The 20,507-nt window shown below is 41.8% G+C and overlaps 1 protein-coding gene across 3 annotated transcripts in view; it reads right to left on the bottom strand.

Moving 5' to 3' along the window:
- Positions 1 to 20,507, bottom strand: part of VIT (vitrin) — a 108,673-nt gene that overhangs the window by 74,246 nt on the left and 13,920 nt on the right. For 2 of the 3 annotated variants that reach the window (XM_012788422.2, XM_076000666.1), the window contains exon 2: positions 10,900 to 10,969. In XM_012788422.2, coding sequence (XP_012643876.2) covers positions 10,900 to 10,951 — 52 coding nt within the window. In that variant the 5' untranslated portion in view covers positions 10,952 to 10,969. Of the gene's footprint in view, positions 1 to 10,899; positions 10,970 to 17,667; positions 17,780 to 20,507 lie in introns of those variants that run through there. The other variant, XM_076000665.1, reaches the window with a different exon arrangement.

Below are 20,507 nucleotides of genomic sequence, written 5' to 3'. Positions count from 1 at the left end.
CAGTAAATATATAACACAAAATTATACTTAATACTGGCAGGGATTTGGGATGAGGGCATTCCTGTACACTGTTGGTGAAGTCTAAGCAGAGAGAGCCATTCTGGAAAGCAATTTGGTAATGCATTTCAAGAGCCTTAAAAATGTTTATATTCTTTAAGCTAGAAAATATGCCCTTAGGATTATATCCCAAGTTATAATCAGAGATATAGACAAAGATTTATGTAAAAAAAATGCTCATTATAGCATTATTTCTAATGGCAATCTGGAAATAATGAAATGTTGAAAATGTGCCAATAATAGGGAGATCCTAAGCATTTATTACAAATGATGTGTAGTAGAATATTAAATTACCTGTGAAGTGCTCAGCTCTAACCTCAGGAATGATTTTGACAAGGTTAAAAGATAGAGAAATAACTGGAACAAATGTGGTAGAATGATACTTTCATTTTCTATATTTTTACCTTTTATATTATAGTTCTTATAACATAAAGATATTATAATATTAAAATATTTTATACAGAATGTTTCTTTTATAATTAGAAAAATGTAATTTTTAAAATTTGATCATATGAAATCATATAGATTTGTGATAATGAAAAATACTTTCTAAAATTATTGACATGATTTATCTGTGCTCATGTTTTCCAGTTTTCCTGTCAGTAATGAATTATAATCAGAATCCATCTACTTTCAAGAAAAGACAGGAAGTGCCAGAACATCTACTCAATGACCAAATCAGTAAGTACTTACTGAATATTTATTCTGTGCCTAGAACTTTTATAGAAATGCCTCATTTTAGCCCATAACCTCCTCATTAGATCTTTTTAGAGCCCCTCAATAAACAGGTAATATTCACAATGCTACCTTGAAGACTAATTTATAAAGCAGATCATTTTAAAACAGTTCAAGTTTCCTTAATGCTTTAATTTGGGATTATATACTCAATAAAATATTTAGCATCAAAGAAGTCAGAACTTCCTAGCAAAGATATGACTTATTATTCTCTATAAGCATATAAATCATAAAATTATGCTTCAAATCATAGAATATTTAAAGCTGAGAGGAGCTTTGGAGGTCATCCTTTATTTTATAGAAAGGAAACTGAGGTCAAGGTTAATACCTTGGCTAAAGCTGCAGTCATTTGGTCCCAGAAGTTGGAACCAGAAGGCAAGTTTGCTGGCTACAGCTGTAGCCTGTCTGTTCTACTTACTTATTCCTCCTAAGTGCATGTGGTTGACGGTACTGCAATAGCAATAAGTGGCGTAAAATTCTGCTCTATCACATATTTAAGCATATCTAAAACAAGCATGCTAGCTTGGATATAAATTAATTAAACACTTAATTGATGTTAATTTAGAGGGCTTTTGGGAAAATCATTGGATACCATCATCTGGTATCATCTGGTACCTTAAAAATCCAGCAACCCTAAGGGCAATGATTTATTTAGGAATATTTCTTGAGTGATATCTTTAGGAATATTTCTTGAGCCTATGATATGTGCTGAGCACTGGAGATACAATAATGAGCAGGATACAGCTCCTGCTCTCAGTGAGTTTACAGTCTTCAGGGAGCTAGACCAATGACAAGGCCACTATGATGCAGCTATGATGAGAACTAATACAGGGCACCCAGGAGTGCATGGGATGATGGCCCAACCTAATGCGGATGGAGGGAAGTTTCCTGGAGGACCAACAGGGTTTGTGAGGGTGTGGGGTGCCCTGGAGTGAAAGGAACAGTATTCCAGGAAAGGGAACAGCATGCTAAAAAGCCTGGAGATGAGCAATGACATGGCCCTCAGGGACATTAGAAGTTCGGTGCTGGGGTGGGGGTCGTGGGGGTGGGGGTGAGCAAGAGCTGTATCAGATAGGCCTCAAGTGCACACAAGGTACTTTAGGAAACTTGAACTCCATCCTAGAGGCCAAGGTAAAATACTGAGGAGATTTAGTCAAGAGAGGAAGAGAGTGGTGACCAGGCTTTAAGAGAGTAATAGGAGTATGGTGAGAATGAGTTAGAGCTGTAAGGATTTGGGGGGGAGGGAGGCCATCACAGAGCCCAGAGGAGGGATCACAGGGGACTTAAAGAAGTGGGTGTGGGACAGAGACAAGTAGGCAGAGGAGATGGCAGGGAGGCAGGTGTGTGAGGACTTAGAGGAGGGGATTTGTGAACAAGAGTCTCATTTTTTTTCATTAATACCTTGATTTATTATTTCCCCTCTAGCTTTATTAAAGTATAATTAACAAATAAAAATTATATATATTTATGGTATACACAGTATTTTGATATATGTGTATATAGTGGAATGATTAAATCAAGATAATTAACATATCCATCATCTCACACAGTGGCCCCAGCCTTGATCGGGGGTGGGGGATGGTTTCTGGATGATTCAAGTGTATTACGTTTACCGTGTACTTTATTTCTATTGTTACTACATTGTACTATATAATGAAATAATTATACAACTCATTGTAATGCAGAATCAGTGGGAGCCCTGAGCTTGTTTTCCTGCAACTAGATGGTCCCATCTGGGGGTGATGGGAGACAGCGACACAGAAGTGTGTTGTTTATGTCCAGTCTACTCCGTGTCTCGTTTTGGTTGCTGTCACTGCAGAAAACCTGGCTTCACAAAGGCTGGATGTTGGAAATGGAAGCAGGCTTTTCAGTGCTTTGGTGGCAATCTCAGGATATTCTGCCTTGACTTTAATCCAGAATGTGTGGAGATTTGAAGTCGTTTCAAACATACTTTGAAGGCCACCCCATTTGCTGTCTCAAGCAGCTGATCCTCTTCTAGCACGGACAAAGTCAATTCACCTGGCTTATTCACAAATGGGTCCATTCCTTCCCAGTTCAGGAGTCTCTTGTGGTTGGGAGGTAATGCTCAAACTCTTCTGAAAGCTGGGATAGGTGGTTGTGCACCAGCTGGGAGAAAGAAGGCCCTGGCTTAGTCTCTTTCAAAATCTCTGCTAATATTTGAATCATGTCAAAAATCCCAATGTTCGCTCATCGCCCCCATAAATCCAGTTTGGCTTTGAACGTAGCCACTTTATCTGCCTACTTGAACACAGTTGTTGTTCTCCCCTAAGTGACAGATTGAGTTCGTTGAGCAGGTTGAACATGTAACACAAGTAAGCAAGTTTTGCGACTCATTCTGTGTCACTGACATGTGCTGCCAGTGGTGACTGTTTTTCTAAAAGAAATCTCCGGAGCGGCTCTCATAACTCAAAAACTCTGGCTGGTGATCTACCTTTAGAAAGCCATCTCGCTTCTATGTGTGAGAGAAGACGTGTACTCTGGTGTCCATGTCCTCACAGAGCTGTGTGAACAGACACGATTAAGGGCATGTACTTTAATGTGGCTGATAACACATCCTGCAAAATGATGTTTAGTTCTGGTGACGTTTTTTTTGGTTAGCTAGCATTTCTCTGTGCATGACACAGCGTGTAGACTCACATTTAGAGATCAGGTGCGTTCAGGGTGGTATGGCCATAGACGGGGATAAGGCAAGACTCACATTTACAAGTGACCTCCTTGATTTGAGTAGTGAAACCAGAAAGCCATCCAGTCATGGCAGCCACTCCATCCGTGCATATATCAACACAAAACGACCAATTCAGTTTTCCTGATACGTAATCATTCAGACTCGAATAGTTCTGCAGCTGTGGCATTGGTTGGCAACAAAAGTGCACATAACATATCCTCATACACATCCTCTTGAAAAATATATTGCACAAAAATAAGCATTGCTGCCTTATTGTCAACATCAGTAGACTTGTCAGTCTAGACTGCGAACCCTGGTGACTCATTAATCCTCTCTAACAATTGTGCCTCAGTAACCTCTGCTATTTCATCAGTTTGTCTAGTTACAGTGCTGGCTGAAAGGGGAACAAAGACGGGCCACCTTTTGAACTGTACCCTCTCCTACAAGTTCATGGCAAATGTCCCTAGCAGCAGGCAGAATCAACTCTCCCCCAATAGTAAAAGGCTTCTCAGCTTTAGCAATGCGGTTGGCCACTAAGAGTGATGCTCTCAGTGCAGGCACATTTGATGAAGTGGTGGCTTTTAATAATTGCTTCTGTTCTTTGTGTTCACATTTTTTTTCTTTTGAAAAACTCCAAAGGCTTGCCTTTAAATGCAGGGTGTTTGGTCTCTACGTGGCAAAGCAGTTTTGAGGGTTTCATGGCTTCGTTGGATAATGGGCAGGCCATGTGTGGACTAAAACAAGTGTCAGATTCTGACTTAAAGCTTGCCACCAGATGCAGCTTAATTATTACGTGCCACTCACTGATAGGGTTCTTTTTTTTAAATTTCAGCATATTATGGGGGTACAAATGTTAAGGTTACGTATATTGCCCATGTCCCCCCCTCCCTCCTCGAGTCAGAGCTTCAAGCGTGACCATCCCCCAGATGGTGCACATCTCACACATTATGTATGTATATACCTATCCCCTGCTGCCCGTTCCCCCCTGCCTGAAACCCGATAAATGTTATTCCTATATATCCACTTAGGTGTTGATCAGTTAATACCAATTTGCTAGTGAGTACATGTGGTGCTTGTTTTTCCATTCTTGGGATATTTCACTTAGTAGAATGGGTTCCAGCTGTATCCAGGAAAATACAAGAGGTGCTATATCACTGTTGTTTCTTAAAGCTGAGTACTACTTCATGGTATACATATACCACATTTTATTAACCCACTATGTATTGATGGGCACTTGGGTTGTTTCCACAACTTTGCAATTCTGAATTGTGCTGCTAGAAACATTTGAGTACAGGTATCTTTTTTGTAGAGTGTCATTTGATCTTTTGGGTAGATGCCCAGTAGTGGGATTGCTGGATCAAATGGTAGATTTACTTGTATTGCTTTAAGGTATCTCCATATTGCTTTCCACAGAGGCTGAACCAGTTTGCAGCCCCACCAGCAGTGTAGGAGTGTTCCTATCTCTCCGCATCCATGCCAACATTTATTGTTTGGGGACTTTTTGATAAAGGCCATTCTTACCGGAGATAAGTGATATCTCATTGCAGTTTCGATTTGCATTTCCCTGATGATTAGAGATGTTGAGCATTTTTTCATATGTTTGTTGGTCATTCTGTCTTCTTTTGAAAGTTTTCTGTTTATGTCCTTTGCCCACTTTTTTTTTTTTTTTTTGAGACAGAGTCTCACTTTGTTGCCCAGGCTAGAGTGAGTGCCGTGGCATCAGCTTCGCTCACAGCAACCTCAAACTCCTGGGCTCAAGCAATCCTCCTGCCTCAGCCTCCCAAGTAGCTGGGACTACAGGCATGTGCCATCACGCCTGGCTAATTTTTTGTATATATATATATATATATTTTTAGTTGGCCAATTAATTTCTTTCTATTTATAGTAGAGACGAGGTCTCGCTCTTGCTCAGGCTGGTTTCGAACTCCTGACCTCGAGCAATCCGCCCGCCTCGGCCTCGCAGAGTGCTAGGATTATAGGCATGAGCCACCGCGCCCAGCCCTTTGCCCACTTTTTGATAGGGTTGTTTGATTTTTTTCTTGCTAATTTTCATGAGTTCTAAATAGATTCTAGTTAACCCCTTATTGGATGTGTAGTATGTGACTGATAGGGTTTTGATATGAGTCTGCAAGCAATTAATTTATTGTGGTCTCTGTGCAGTCAAACCTCTCTGCTAATGATAATCCGTATTTGCAGCCGCTCCCCAGTGCTAGCATCACTGCCTCAGCTCCACTTCAGATCATCAGGCATTAGATTCTCACAAGAAGCGCACAGCCTAGATCCCTCGCACGCGCAGTTGACAGTAGGGTTCAAGCTCCTGTGAGAATCAAATGCTGCTGCTGATCTGAAAGGAGGTGGAACTCAGGCAGTGATGCAAGTGATGAGGAGCAGCTATAAATACAGACGAAGCTTCACTTGCTTGCCTGCTGCTCACCTCCTGCTGTGTGGCCCGGTTCCTAACAGACCATAGACCAGTACTGGTCCATGGCCCAGGGGTTGGGGACCACAGATATCACATACTTATCTATCTATCTATCTATCTATCTATCTATCTATCTATCTATCTATCTATCTATCTATCGATATAGATTTTTTTTTTTTTGTAGTGAGAACATTTTAGATTTACTCTCTTAGCAAATTTCAAGTAAACAATACAGTATTATAGGCTGGGTGTGGTGGTTCATGCCTGTGATCCTAGCACTCTGGGAGGCCAGGATGGGAAGATTGCTTGAGCTCAGGAGTTCAAGACCAGCCTGAGCAAGAATGAGACCCTGCCTCTACCAAAAAGAAAGAAAGAAAGAAAAAAGTCCCAGCTGGGTATTGTGGCTCATGCTTGTAGTCCTGGCAATTTGGGAGGCTGAGGCAGAAGGATTGCTTAGAACTCAGGAGTTGGAAGTTGCAGTGAGCTATAATGACACCACTGCACTCTACCCAGAGTGACAGGGGGAGACTATCTCAACAACAAAAACAAGGCAACTGAACCTCCCTCCTCACAACCTCCCGCCCCCCCCCCCCGCTTTTAGAAAAATATAGTATTACAAACTATAGTCATCATGCTGTTAGATTCCCAGAACTTATTTATCTTGTAGTTGAAATTTGTACCTTTGAGCAACATCTTCCTATCTCCCCCACCTCACTTCCCCTGGCAACCTACCATTCTATTCTCTGCTTCCATGAGTTTGACTTTTTTAGATTCTATGTTGTACATAAGTGAGATCATATAGTATTTGTCTTTCTGTGTCTGGCTTATTTCACTTAGTATAATGTTTTCCAGGTTCATTCATGTCACGAATGGCAGAATTTCTTTCTTTTTTTAAGGCTGAGTAATATTCCATTGTATATATACACATTTGCTTTATTCATCCACTAACATACACTTAGGTTGATTCATCTCTTGGCTATTTTGAATAATGCTGAAGTGAACTTGGGAGTGCACATGTCACGTCAATATACTGATTTCATTTCTTTTGGACATATACCCAGATGGGTGATTGTGGAATCATATGGTAATTCTATTTTTAAGTTTTTGAAGAACCTCCATATTATCTTCCACATGGCTATACTAATTTACATTCTCACTAACAATTTACATGGGTTATCTTTTCTTCACTTCCTTGCCAACACTTGTTATTAATATCATTTGTCATTTTGATAATAGCCATTGTAGGTGTGAGGTGATATCTCACTGTGGCATTAATTTGCATTCCCTGATTAGTGATGTTGAGCAATTTTTCATATACCTGTTGACCATTTGTATGTCTTCTTTTGAGAAATGTCTGTTAATGTCCTTTGCCCATTTTTAAAAGCAAGTTATTTGTTCTCTTGCTATTGAGTTGAGTTCTTATATATATTTTGGATATTACCCCTTATCAAATGTATGGTTTGCAAATATTTTCTCCCAGTCCATAGATTGTCTCTTTACTCTGTTGATTGTTTCCTTTGCTGTGCCAAAGCTTTTTAATTTGATGCAATACCATTTGTTTACTTTTGCTTTTGTTACCTGTGCATTTAGGGCCATATCAAAAAAAGTCATTGCCCAAACCAATGTCAAGAAGTTTTTTCCTTATGTTTTCTTTTAGTATTTTTACAGTTTCAGGTCTTATGCTTAAGTCTTTCACCCATTTTGAATTGGTTTTTGTAGATGGTGTGAGATAAGGGTCCACTTTCATTCATCTGTACGTGGAAATCCCATTTTTCTCAACACCACTTATTGAAAATAATGTTCTTTCCCCACTGTGTGTTCTTGACACCTTTGTTAAAGATCAATTGACCATAAATGCATGGATTTATTTCTGGGCTATTGAGTCTGTTCCATTGGTTTATATGTTTTTTTTTCCTTATTCCAATCCAAGCTGTTTTGATTACTATAGCTTTGTGGTGTATTTTGAAATTAGGTATTATGATGCCTCCACTTTTGTTCTTTTCACTGATAGCTTTGGCTATTTGGAGTCTTTTGTGGTTCTATATGAATTTTAGGATTGTCTTCTATTTCTGTGAAAAAATGTCATTGGAATTTTGATAGGCATTGCATTGAATCTGTAGGTTGCTTTGGGTAATATGGACATTTTAATAGTATTAATTCTTTCAATACATGAACATGGATATCTTTCCATTTATTTGTGCCTTCTTCAATTTCTTTCACCAGCATTTTATAGTTTTCAGTGTACAGATCTTTCACCTCCATGGTTAATTTATTCCTAAGTATTTTTTTGATGCTATTATAAACAGGATGGTTTTCTTAATTTCTTTTTTCAGATAGTTCATTGTTAGTGTATAGAAATGCTACTGATTTTTATACATTGATTTTGTATCCTGTAACTTCACTGAATTCATTTATTAGTTCTAACAAGTTTTTGGTGGACACTTTAGGGTTTTCTATATATAAAATCATGATCATATCATCGTCAGAGATGATTGTACTTCTCCCTTTTTAATTTGCGTAATGTTATTTCTTTTTCTTGCCTAATTGCTCTGGCTAGGACTTCTAGTACTATGTTGAATAGAAGTAGTTAGAATGCGCATCCTTGTCTTGTTCCTGATATTAGAGGAAAAGCTTTTAGCTTTTCCCTGTTGAGTATGATGTTAATAGTGGGCTTGTCATATATGGCCTTTATTGTGTTAATGCCCAGGAGTCTTTTATTTCTATTTTTACTTTCTGCTATCTGAATGAGCAATCCAGAAGGGGAAAGGCAGGCTGAGAAAGGCAGGGCATGAAGAAAGACAGCCAGGTCTCCCTTATTAGTTCTGTGATACTGGGGAAGACAGCAGAGTGTCAAATGGCCTGAGGGTTTGTTACGTTTTGTTTTACTAAATCCTATTCCTAACCCCTTGCCCCAATGCCCCACCCATTCCTGTGTTAGGAACTTACTAACCTGTAGGTTAATATGAGAAGAAAGGTAGCCCCTCAGAGAGACAAGGTGGAAATGAAGGACCCTGGGCTTTAAGGTGATTGTTCCCCAGGATACTGGGCAACCCTTTGTTTACCACAGCTAACCAGGCATCTAGAACAAGTATAGAGGCAGTGTTGGGGTGGCTGACCCTTGGACCTTGTCCGGTCCCTGAGGACAACAGCAATGGTGTGGGGAGGCTCCTGGCCCAGGGGCTTCTCATGTCCACCTGACAGGAGCTAGGGATAGTGCTGCTCTCCTCCAGGAGAGGGTGGCCTAGCCAAGAGACAGAGTTGGGGTTGGACAGAGCTGCCCTAGCTCCCTGGTAGCCATTTTGCTGAGTGCTGGTGATTACCAGCTCAAGCATATACTCTACAAGAGGCTCTGAGGGGAGGCAAAACTTGCCAAAATTAGCAAGTTGATAGTGAAGTCAGGACTAAAACTCATATCCTCCCTCTGAGTCCTGGTCCAGTGCTCCTTCCACCACACCTAGAGCAGCCTCGCCTCCCCAGCTGTGCTACCTTCCCGCCCAGTCCCCGACTCTGCCACGTGTCCTCCCTCTGGACAGACTTGGAACATTCTCACTGTGCTATGGGTTGAATTATGTCCCCCCAAATTCCTATGTTCACCTTTTAACCCCCAGTATCTTAGAATGTGAACTTATTTGGAAATAGGCTCATTATAGATAGAATTGGTTAAGTTAGGATGAGTTCATCATGGAGTGGGGTGGGCTCCTAATCCAGTAGGCTGATGTCATTATAAAAAGGGAGAATTTGGAGACAGACATGCACACAGGGAGAATCCCACATGAAAACAAAGGCAGAGATCGGAGTGATGCATGTACAAGCCAAGAAGCACTAAAGAATGCCAGTAAACCACTAGAAGCTAGGAGAGATTTCTTTCTCACAGCCCTCTGAAGGAACCACCCCTGCCAAAACCTTGGTTTTGAACTTCTAGTTGCCAGAACTGGGAGAGAATAGATTTTTATTGTTCTAAGCCACCCAGTTTGTGGCATTTTGTTACAGCAGCCCTAGCAAACGAATACACACTATCTGAAAGGCCTTTGTACCCTTTTCTTGCAGTAGTTTCACAGTGACCCAGAGGATCACTTTACCTGACAAGACCACAGAACAATGAGGCCAATTTTAACAGATTATCCTTGGGCTTATTCTAGACCCAATAGCACGTCCCTCTTCTAGTCTACCTACCGCTCCTGGAGGGTCTGTCCACAATTTCATTCTATGGTGGTAATGGATTAAGTTTAAAATGTTTCATCTCTAAAAGTATGTTGCCAATGGTATAATTAAAGCTGTGTCACACTCTGGGAGGCCGAGGCGGGCAGATTGCTTGAGGTCAGAAGTTCGAAACCAGCCTGAGCAAGAGCGAGACCCTGTCTCTACTATAAATAGAAAGAAATTAATTGGCCAACTAATATATATAGAAAAAATTAGCCGGGCATGGTGGTGCATGCCTGTAGTCCCAGCTACTTGGGGAGGCTGAGGCAGAAGGATTGCTTGAGCCCAGGAGTTTGAGGTTGCTGTGAGCTAGGCTGACACCACGGTACTCACTCTAGCCTGGGCAACAAAGTGAGACTCTGTCTCAAAAAAAAAAAAAAAAAAAGGAAAAAAAAAAAAAAAAAGCTGTGTCAGTGGCCAGAATTTTTTTGTTTGAAACTAAAGAACAAGAAAGATCCCTAAATTCATAGTCTGCAAATATGCTCTATCTGAAATATTTGCTAGTTGCTGAAGAATACACATAAAAACATGTGTGTATATATGTGAGTGTACTATGTAATAGAGACGTGTAATATACAATATTTGCTTTATATAAAAGCATTAATATATATACCATGCATCCTGAATTTGATCTATGCTTAACATTCTCACTTAAACATCTTTCCAAAATGTTTATCCTAAAAAGATACACTGTATTGTTTATACACTCTGTCTTGGCTTAAAATTTTTCTTGGCCAGATTCCCTGGACCTCAGGAAAATGTTAGAAGGGTATCCAGATATGTATATAAAAGTACTTACCAAGGAACATTTCAATAACAGATGCCTTCATAGTGAGAACAACAGTCCCCATAAATATCAAAATGGTACCCTGGGGAGGAAGAAACAATAACATTATCATATTTCAGCCAGGAGTTCTGAATTAGATGCATGGAGTGTGTGGGTTTGGGCTGCATCGTTTTGCTTTGTCCCCTGGAGTCTTAGGACTCCAAGCTGCAGATTTCTGTAAGCAGCTCCTAAGGATGGCAGTGGCCAGCCGCGCTGGTGCCCAGAGAATCTATTCACCGTTAGAAAGCGCGTCCTAGCTACCAGCCTCTGATTGTTCGGAGATCTGGTCTTTGTTTAGAAACAGGAAATAACTCCACAATTTCAAGTATATGTCCACCTAGTCTTTAAATTAGGACAAAAGTCACATTTAGGGTATTGAGAAAACATTTTTTAGATTACAAATAAATAAATCATTCATCATTCATTCAATAAATATGTATTAAACTCCTATTATATGGCTGTTTTGTTAGGAAGACTGTGATAAAAACTTAATTAAAAAACAGTTCTCACTCCTAAAAGGATTACAACTTAATAGAAGTGGGAAAACACATGTGGACACAAATAACCACAACATCAATCGCCCAAGAGAGCGTTAAGGCCTCTTAGGAGAGTATAAGGAGAAGTTTATCGAGTAGTGGTTTTCAAACTTTGCTGCATGTTAGTATCATCGGGGAGTTAAAAAAAAACCTGGTGCCCAGGCTATGCCCCAGACCAACTGAAGCAGAATCTCTTGGCCTGGGGTCTGGGTATTAAGTTTTTAAAAACTGCTCAGGTAATTCCAACATGCAGCCATGTTTGCGAACCAGCAGTTTAGAGTAGGACTTCTTAAATCTTAATGTGCATCACATTAATCCTTATAAGCTAGCAATTTTAAACCATGTCGATGCTAGTAAAACATCCCCCCACCCCAGGCAGATGGCTCCTACTGTATCCTTTCTCTCCTGTGCCACTGCTATGTGGCCTAAAGCTGGTCTTCATGGCCCTACCCTCTGCTATACCCATCAGTGTACGTGGGAACTCTCTTCTATGAAAAAAAGCCCTTATTTGTAATTTGTCGATTGTAATTTGTCAATTTCTATGGTGTAAATCCTCCTATATAGGCTGATTTTGAAGCCACCAAAGTGATGTCACTAAATGGAGATATGGAAAGAGATAAGCTCAATCTGGTACCAGCTAGGTCCAGTACAAGCTTATATCCAATACATAGATATGGTGCTGTGCAGAGTTTATTTTAAAAAACTGATTATTTTAAAAAACTGATTATTAGATTGTGGTTGAGATAGCAATACAAGTGCATGATGCAATTAACTTAAATAAAACTGTTTAGTGTACAAAAGCTTTCTTACAAACAATTACATTAGACAGCAAGAGTAACCCCTAAACAGAACTGATCACTTTGCTAATTTCCAGCAACAATTGCAGTGTGTTAAATTTCCCAATTAGGGGAGTTGGCCACTTATTAAGTAACGGTCTTTAGCTTCAAAATAGAAATAAAACCATACATACAATCTATTTGGCAATTTGATGTTTAAATAGCTGAATTATATTTTGGAAATAGTGTGATAACAAGTGATTATTTGTGTTTTATTAATTTGAGAAACTCCAGAACAATTTACATGTCTTCAAGCTTAAATGTTCAATTAACTTTCCTATGGGCTAAATGCAGTGTGACAAGCTGCCCCATCGCACCAATTGGCTGTCACCACTCAGCATTGCAGATTTCATCTGAGTCATCCTTGGCTTCTCTTTCTCTCCTGCCCCTCATCTTACCCATCAGCCAAGCCTGTTGGCTCTGCATTCACAATGTATCTGGAACCTACCATGTCTTACCATCTTCCCCATCGCCACCTGGTCCAGCTCCATCCAGTCCTGGATTATTGCACTCAGCCCCCTGACTAGGCTGTCTCCTTCATCCTTTGCCCTCTGCAGTCCACACAGCAGCCAGCATGATCCTGCTCAAAGTGAGCCGATTCATGGCATTTCTCGCCTCAAAACTGTACAGTGGCTCCCATCTTCCTCAGAACAAAAGCTAACATTTCTACAAGTGGCTCAAGACCCTACCTGATTTATCCACCACTGACGTTTTGGATCTCATTTCCCACCATTCTCCTCCTCACTCAGTAAGCTCCAGCCACATTGCCCTGTTGGCTGTTTCTGGAACACTCCTCTCACCTCGGGATCTCTGCATTTACTGTACTACTATTTCCTCTGCCTGGATTCCCACCCCCCATGTGAGCATATCACTTGCTCCCTCATTTCTTTGAAATCTTTAAATGCTACCTGCTCAGGAGACATTCCCAAGCCATCCAATTAAAAATCGCAATCTCCCCTTACCCACTGCGACTGATAGACCCTGTATGCTTTCCCTACTGTCTTTCCTCCATTTACTTATCACCTCTGACATACTCTATAGTTTACTTATTTTATTTCATTATTTTTTGTGTTCTCCAGTAGAATGCAGGCTCCATGAGATCAGGGTTTTTGTTTGTTTGTTTTTACTTTTTAGGTGCTCAGTAACTATGTGCTGGATCAATGTGTGAATAACGAGGGCTCTCCCTCTTCCCTAGGAAATAAAAAAAAGGAAACAAAATAAAGGGAAGAATCTTGTGAATACACTGAAAACTACTGCATTTTATACTGTAAATGGTGTATTTTACGGTATGTGAATTATATCACAATAAAAAGAGATGAATACAACATTATTGATATTATGGAGTGTCAACCAACAAACTAACCCTAAGTGTTCTCAGATGTGTCCTACAACTTTAGAAGTCACAATGGACATGACCTTTACATGTTGGGATGGATGGATAAAAACCTACCGGATTCCAGGAAACGCTTTAAGCCCGGAGGGGATATCACCCAAGTGCTGACTCACGGGCTATGGAACCTGACCAGGATCACTGTGGTCTCTTGGAACCAGAATGTTTCGATGCTTCTTTCTCAGCACTGCAATTTCCGTCCTTGCTTGCTCCATTTAATCACACACTTAAAATGGTATTTGTTTTTTCCCCCAAAGAGTTGACTTTATTTGCAACACAATGTAGAGATAATTAAGCCTATAGGCACTCTAAAAAAACGGTAGAGGTTGTGGCAAAAGGCAATTGGGAGAGAACTGCTAAATTCATTGGTGATATGAACTAAAGGCAATTGGGAGGCGATTAGTAGGTTCACTGGAGATATAAGCTAAACTGTAGGTCTGCTAGTTTGCTGGGGAGAAACAGGGAAAGAGGCCCACTTAAAAGGTTAATGTGCCTTTTGAAATGTGTGAGAAAAAAAATTCAAATATCACTCAACCATTTCCCAGGCTGGGAATGAGGACCAGCACCATTAAGCGGTTTTTGCAGGAGGTCCGATGTCACGGAGCTGCGGGGCGCACAGTGACATCGAAGCCTTAATTCCTCATGTGCTCACCAGGGTTCTAACAAAAACTCAACAGTAGAGACTTCCAAAAAATGTGTTACTGATTCATAAATTTGTGGACTGTGCTGGGAGGTGAATATAAATAGTCCCAAATATGAAGTTCTGGTGAGGAAAATGAAGCCTGGTTGTGAAAGAAAAGTATGCATTCGTGTAGATAGATTAGCATAGCCAATTTAATTAGATCTCTTGTTGCCCAGAGTTAAGAAAGAGCAAGTTGGTAATAAATAATAATATTGCTTTATTTTTTGTGGTTCTTCACAGTTTTTAGAATAAAGCTACATCATGTACATGTCTAGAATGTGAGCTCCATTTGTCTGTCTTGTTCACTGTTCAGTTCTAGAACCTGTAAGAGTGCAAGCTGTAATGGGTTTTTTGAGAAAATAAGTAAATACAAACTTGTTCTTCGCTGTAAACTTGTGTGGGATGCAGTGTATGCATCATAATTTCCATTTTAAAGATAAAGAAACTGAAGTCTACAGTGGGTGAGTGACTTATGCAAGGTCACATACCTAAGGTCAAGCCCAGGTTTCATGACTCCTAGTCTTACACCCCTATCTTTACCCTCTGTTACATATAAGATGATCTGCAGGTTGCATCCTGTTAAGATCTAAAAAGCAAATGGACTTTGCCTAGGATCTCTTTATCATAATGCTTAAATTTTATAGATAAGAGAGCAAATTGCTCATCAGCGAAAGACATATGGGAGAAATGTCCTTTGTCAAAGATGGAAGAAGACTAAAAGGGCAAAGAAAGAGAAAAAGAATTTAAACAGGGAAAACAAAGACCACAGGGAGAAGAGGTGGAGAAAAACGCTTGATAATATTCAGCACTGGTGACCAAGAAGTTTGAAGATTAAAGCCAGTTCACATGGGAATTGAATGTGGCAATGCACACAAAAGCAACTCATCATAAGAATGATGAAAATTAAAAAGGCCATACCAAATGTTGGTGAGAATGTGGAAGAACTGGAACACACCGTTAATGGGAATGTAAAATGGTACAACTACTTTGGGAAACAGTTTGTTGGTATCTTGAAAAGTTAAAAAGCCAAACATTCCTACCATAGGATGCAGCCATTCAACTCCTCGGTATTTTTCTGAGAGAAATGAAAGCATATGTCCAAACAAAGACTAGTGTATGAATATTTTTAACAGCTTTATTTGTAATAGCCCCAAACTGGGAACAATGCAAAAATCTATCAATAGATAAATGTTTGCCATTACTAGATACATGCTAAAAAAAAAAAAAAAATAAAAAATAAAAAATAAAAAATAGATAAATGTTTAAAGAAAGTGTGGTTTATCCATACAATGAATGCTATTCAGTAATAAAAAGGAATGAACTGATACACACAACATGGATGCATCTCAAAATGAGTATAGTGAGTGAGAGAAGCCAGACAAAAAAGGAGTACATTCTGTTCGATCTTATTTACATTGCATCCAGACATTGTAAAGTAATCTATAGTAACAAAGAGCACGTCACTGGTAACCAGGAGCCTGGGGGAAGGTAGTGGCAAGTCCTGGGAAGCGCAGGACAGGAAGGAAGGATGACAAAGGGACACATGGAAAATTTGGGGGTGGGTATTTTCCTAACTTGATGTGGTGATGGTATACATATGTGAAAACTTATCAGACTCTTTAAATATGTGCAGTTGATGATACACCAATTACATATCAATAAAAAAGGTGAAGTGAATATACATAGATATATTCTTCTTTATGCCTACAGTGTGTTTGGGAGAATTCACTAGAAATCAGTAGCAGTGGTTGCATCAGAAAAAGAAAACTGTTTAAGTGGTGCTCAGAGATGGGAAGGAGTCTTACTATTTTATTCCATTTAAATCTTAACCCTGTGCATGTATGTTAATAAGCCAGGAATTAATAAACTATAAATAAAAAGAGAACAATGATAAAAAAAAAAAAACCTCTCCAATGTGTGGCAGGGGCGTTTAGGAGCTACTATTGTTATCACCCATCACTTCCACCGCCAAATTTAGCAGCAATTCAATGAACAGAAACCAGGTGGAGGCCACAGAGCTTCGGAAGCCCTGGTGTGCTGGGAAGACTTAACACACACAGCAGTGCTGATATCAAATGAGAAGCTGCAGCCGCCTCCTAACCCGCTCTTGCTCCTTGCTCCGGGGCACCCTTCCCTGAAGTTGGAAGTGATGGGCGTCCAAAGGCACAGGTCTGACTGTGGGTGCACCTGCTCAGTATTCTTCTGCACAGGCCACTCATTCCTCACAGAATAAAGCCCAAATTCCTCAGTGAGACGTCACAAACTCTTCATGAAATAGCCCACCTTACCTTTCGACACCATGTCACTGCAATTCTTCTCTGTAATCCTCTCCTCAGACCCCAGCACACCCGGCTTTTGGTCTTTTCCCTGCACTCTGCACATTGGTACCTTGGCTCACGCTCCTGTCATTGTTCTATCTGGGCTGGCTGACCACCCTCACAGGCCTTTCCCAGAGCGATCCCCAAGCTTTAGCTCAGGGGCTAGCTCTTCTATTTATAGATGATTTCCTAAAGTTAAAATTCGCCTTCTTTCATGCATGCATTAATCTTTCAAAAAAGTTTGCGTGTGTACTATGTATGTGCTAGGCAGAGAGGAACAAGATGCAGGTCAAGTAGCATCAAGTACTTTTGAGCCTTCTAGAGCAGCGATCCCCAACCTTTTTGACACGAGGGACCACTTTCATGGAAGACAGTTTTTCTACGGATGGGGGTGGGGGCGGGGCGTCGCCACCTCTGCTCCACCTGCCACTATTAGTCGCTGGAGTCTCTTGGGGAGCGCACTGCGGAACCCATGCATGCGCAGTTTGCAATGGGTTGGCGCGCCTGTGAGGGTCTGCAGCTGCTGCTGATCTGACCCGGAGGAGGCTCGGGCAGTGATGCCTGCGATGGGGAGCGGCGGTGGGTGCAGGTGTGGCTGTGCTAGAGAACCTCGCCTCCTGCCGCGCGGCCGGGTTTCTGGCCAGCTGCAGACCAGAGCTGGTCTGAGGCCCGAGGGTTGGGGACCCGCGCAGTTCTGGAGGGAAACTTACACGCATTCATCATAACTAATATGTATTGAGCACACACTAAGTGTTAATAATATAGTAACTCGTTTAATCTTGACAACCACCTGATGAAGTAGGGACCATTTCTTGCCTTGATTTTGGAGATAAGGAATTAGAAGCAGGAAGAAGTCCTTAGAGACTTTGCCCAAGATCACGAGGGCAGAAGGAAGACGAGCTGGGTTTCAGGCATTCCCAGTCCAGAGGTCCTGCATTTCTCCTCTCGCCATTGCTGTTTCGTAAGTAAGTGGACTTACTTCATCTACAATGTCATCTGCTGTGTCTGAGCTGGCATCAATGTTGTTTTAAAGCTCCCAGGGTGACTCTACCGTGCAGCCAGGATTGAGAACCTCTGCTACTGGAGTTACAGTGATGGCAGGAAGGGTGGGTGGGCACATGGGCCTGGGACCTGGGGATGGCAAGGGGCTTCGGTTAATTTAACTGGCAGTTTGGAAAACAGTGAATGAGTGGAGAGAAAAGGGAAGGACATGGGGACAGGGCAGGTTCAGGACCTGAGAGCTGCTCAGCCAGGCTGGGAGAGGAATCAGACTGCTAGAGAGGAAGGAAGGAAGGGGCCATGGCGGCCTGGAATGTCATGCCTGAAGAATGTGGAATTGATCCTGTAGGCAACAGGGAGACATGGAAGGCTTAAAACTTGTTTTTGCATTCATCATTTTTAATAAGCCCCCTAGAGGCTTACTTGAGCCACTCGCTTGGAAAAAATCTGCCCTAGAGGACATGTAGGATTTATGTAATGTTGGTGTTTGTCTGATCTATGAGGCTACATCGGGGAGCACCCAACCATACACTTTGTCCACGAGGTAGAAGGAGCCAGTATTCATCTGGAAACATTTAATAGTTATGAGAGGCTTGTGCTATATTTCCAAAATGCCAAAAATCCCTTGAGGACAGACATCTCTGAATGGGGAGAGGCCACATCTGCAGCCTTGCTTTCTTCGTCTCTGCCTGAATGTAAGGGCTCAGCAGCTTATGCCAATGAACCGGGCTGGATCTGGAGAGGCTGGGCAAAGGAGGCTGGCACTAGGAAGGTCCTTTACAATGTGCAGGTGGCCTCAACCTGTGTATCAGCCTTTACAGATCATATTCCACTGACCTACTCCTGAAACACTGCATTTTCTGTTACCATGACCCCAGTGGTCACCTTGAGGTCACTATTATAATCCCCCAGGATGCTGTGAAAGAGAGCCAGAGAGGACAGTAATTTTACTTTCTTTCCCAATTTTTCTTCTCTTTCCAATTCTTCCCTTATTGTAAAGAAATTCTGGCAGAAAAGTATAGGCTAAGAAGGTAAGGGAGGCGGGGGATGTTTTGCCTTTCCTCAGTATTTGGCTGCTACGTATGCACACGGTACGTGAAGGTGCGTTCTGAGCCAGGCCACGTGGACTGCACACTGCCAGTTGCCAAAGCAGAGCAGGGTCCCTTTTCCTGCTTCCTCCTTCCTAACAGAACCCCAGGGACTCAGAGGAAGTTGACCCCCCCCCCCACAGTCCCTGGGGTGGGTCCTGTTTCCGAGTCTAGGGCAAGGAAGGTGAGACACTCCCCCTTGCTGGTGACTGCACCAGGACCTCAGGCCTGGGCCCACCAGCACCGGGCCCTCTTCAGGTGATCAGTACTAGTTACTAGTCCAGGTGGGTCGTGTCCTGAATCGTAACAGACAGAAAGAAAATATTTATAATTCTATATATTTTTTCGGGAGAGGTTCCCTGTCTTGTAGGAAACGAACAAGCAAGGCAGCAGGTCGTTCCAGGTCATAGGCAGCCACCTTGTGACCATGAGAAAAGTCAGGCTGGGAGGAAGCTAACCAAGGAGGAGGCGGGCAGCAAGCACATCATGGAAATGGAGCAGGAGCTCCGGTTTGTCTTGTGCCCAGAGGCTGAGCCGGGCTCTGGCCTCTCTGTTGTGTGAGAGAATGAATTTCCCTTTCAGCGGCCTTGCAGCTCAGTGCTGACTGCTACCTGCCCCCTAACTCGCGGTGCCTGTCTGTGCAGTGGTTTTGACTTAGAGAGGACTGTGATAATAGCGGTTGAGAGCAGAGACTGCAGAGTGTTTTCTCAATGAACCATCTAAGTGTTTTCTCATTTGAACCACCTAAAAGTCCCATGAGGAGGTAAAACGGATATTATATTCCTGTAATTTCAGAGTAGTGAAGTGACTTGCCCAAAGCCACACAGCCCAGATCTCCGTCTTCACATTGTGCTCTTTCTACTATGTCAAACTCCTCCCATGGCTTTCACTGTAAATTTCCAACTTTTCTATGATTTCTTCTATAATATGATCATAAAATAAATATTCCACTCTTCATCTGTACAGTGCTTTTTTACTTCTCAAAGCCTGGTTACATCTATATCTGCTATCTCACAGGATCCCCGAAGTAAGCAGCACAAACACTGCACTCGGATGCAGGGATGACACTCGCCGAAATTTAAGAGACTCAGCTGGTGCAAGGCCTGTGATCTGGCAGGAAAAGATACCCAAAGCCAATCGAGTTCTCCCTTGGGATTCTGGAATTGGGACTCTGAGAGCCTTGCAAACTGAGTGCCAAGCTGCAGGCCACGTGGGCCCTGAGTAAGATGTGTAAGACAAGGACAGAAAGAGATGGAGAGGACAAGCGTGTGGCCCTGGGGAGAGCAGACGCCTTAGTTTCTGGCCACTTCCCAGGTCCCATTTCCAGTCTGAAGGAGATCCAGCTGGACTCGGTCTCCTGTGCATGACATAGATGTTTCTGGGCCCCTTTACTTGAGCCAGTTGACGTTGGTTTCTGTTCCCTGCAGCTTTGATTAAAACCCTTTCCATGTTTGTTGTTTTAGTTATGTCTTGTTTCTGTGAAATGGTTAGTAGTAAAATGAAAAGGTTTAAAATGAAAAGGACCCATGCACTTGTCTTTTGGTAGCATCAAAACAGGAGGTCCTTAGAGAGGCGGCGTCCAGCCTTAAAGCCAGGCTCTGGGAAGAAGTGTGACAAGGAACCCTTGAGCTGTGGCAGCCGCTGAGAAGGTCCGGAATGCTCTGGGGATAAAAACTAGGAGTGGGCAACCTTGAAACTATGCTGTCAGAACGTTGCTATGGAGTTTCCCCAT

This window comes from Microcebus murinus, chromosome 3 (genome assembly GCF_040939455.1).
Source record: "Microcebus murinus isolate Inina chromosome 3, M.murinus_Inina_mat1.0, whole genome shotgun sequence".
Classification (NCBI taxonomy): Eukaryota; Metazoa; Chordata; class Mammalia; order Primates; family Cheirogaleidae; genus Microcebus; species Microcebus murinus.
The sequence above is the reverse complement of the archived record's forward strand: the minus strand, read 5'-3'. Positions and strand labels throughout refer to the sequence as shown.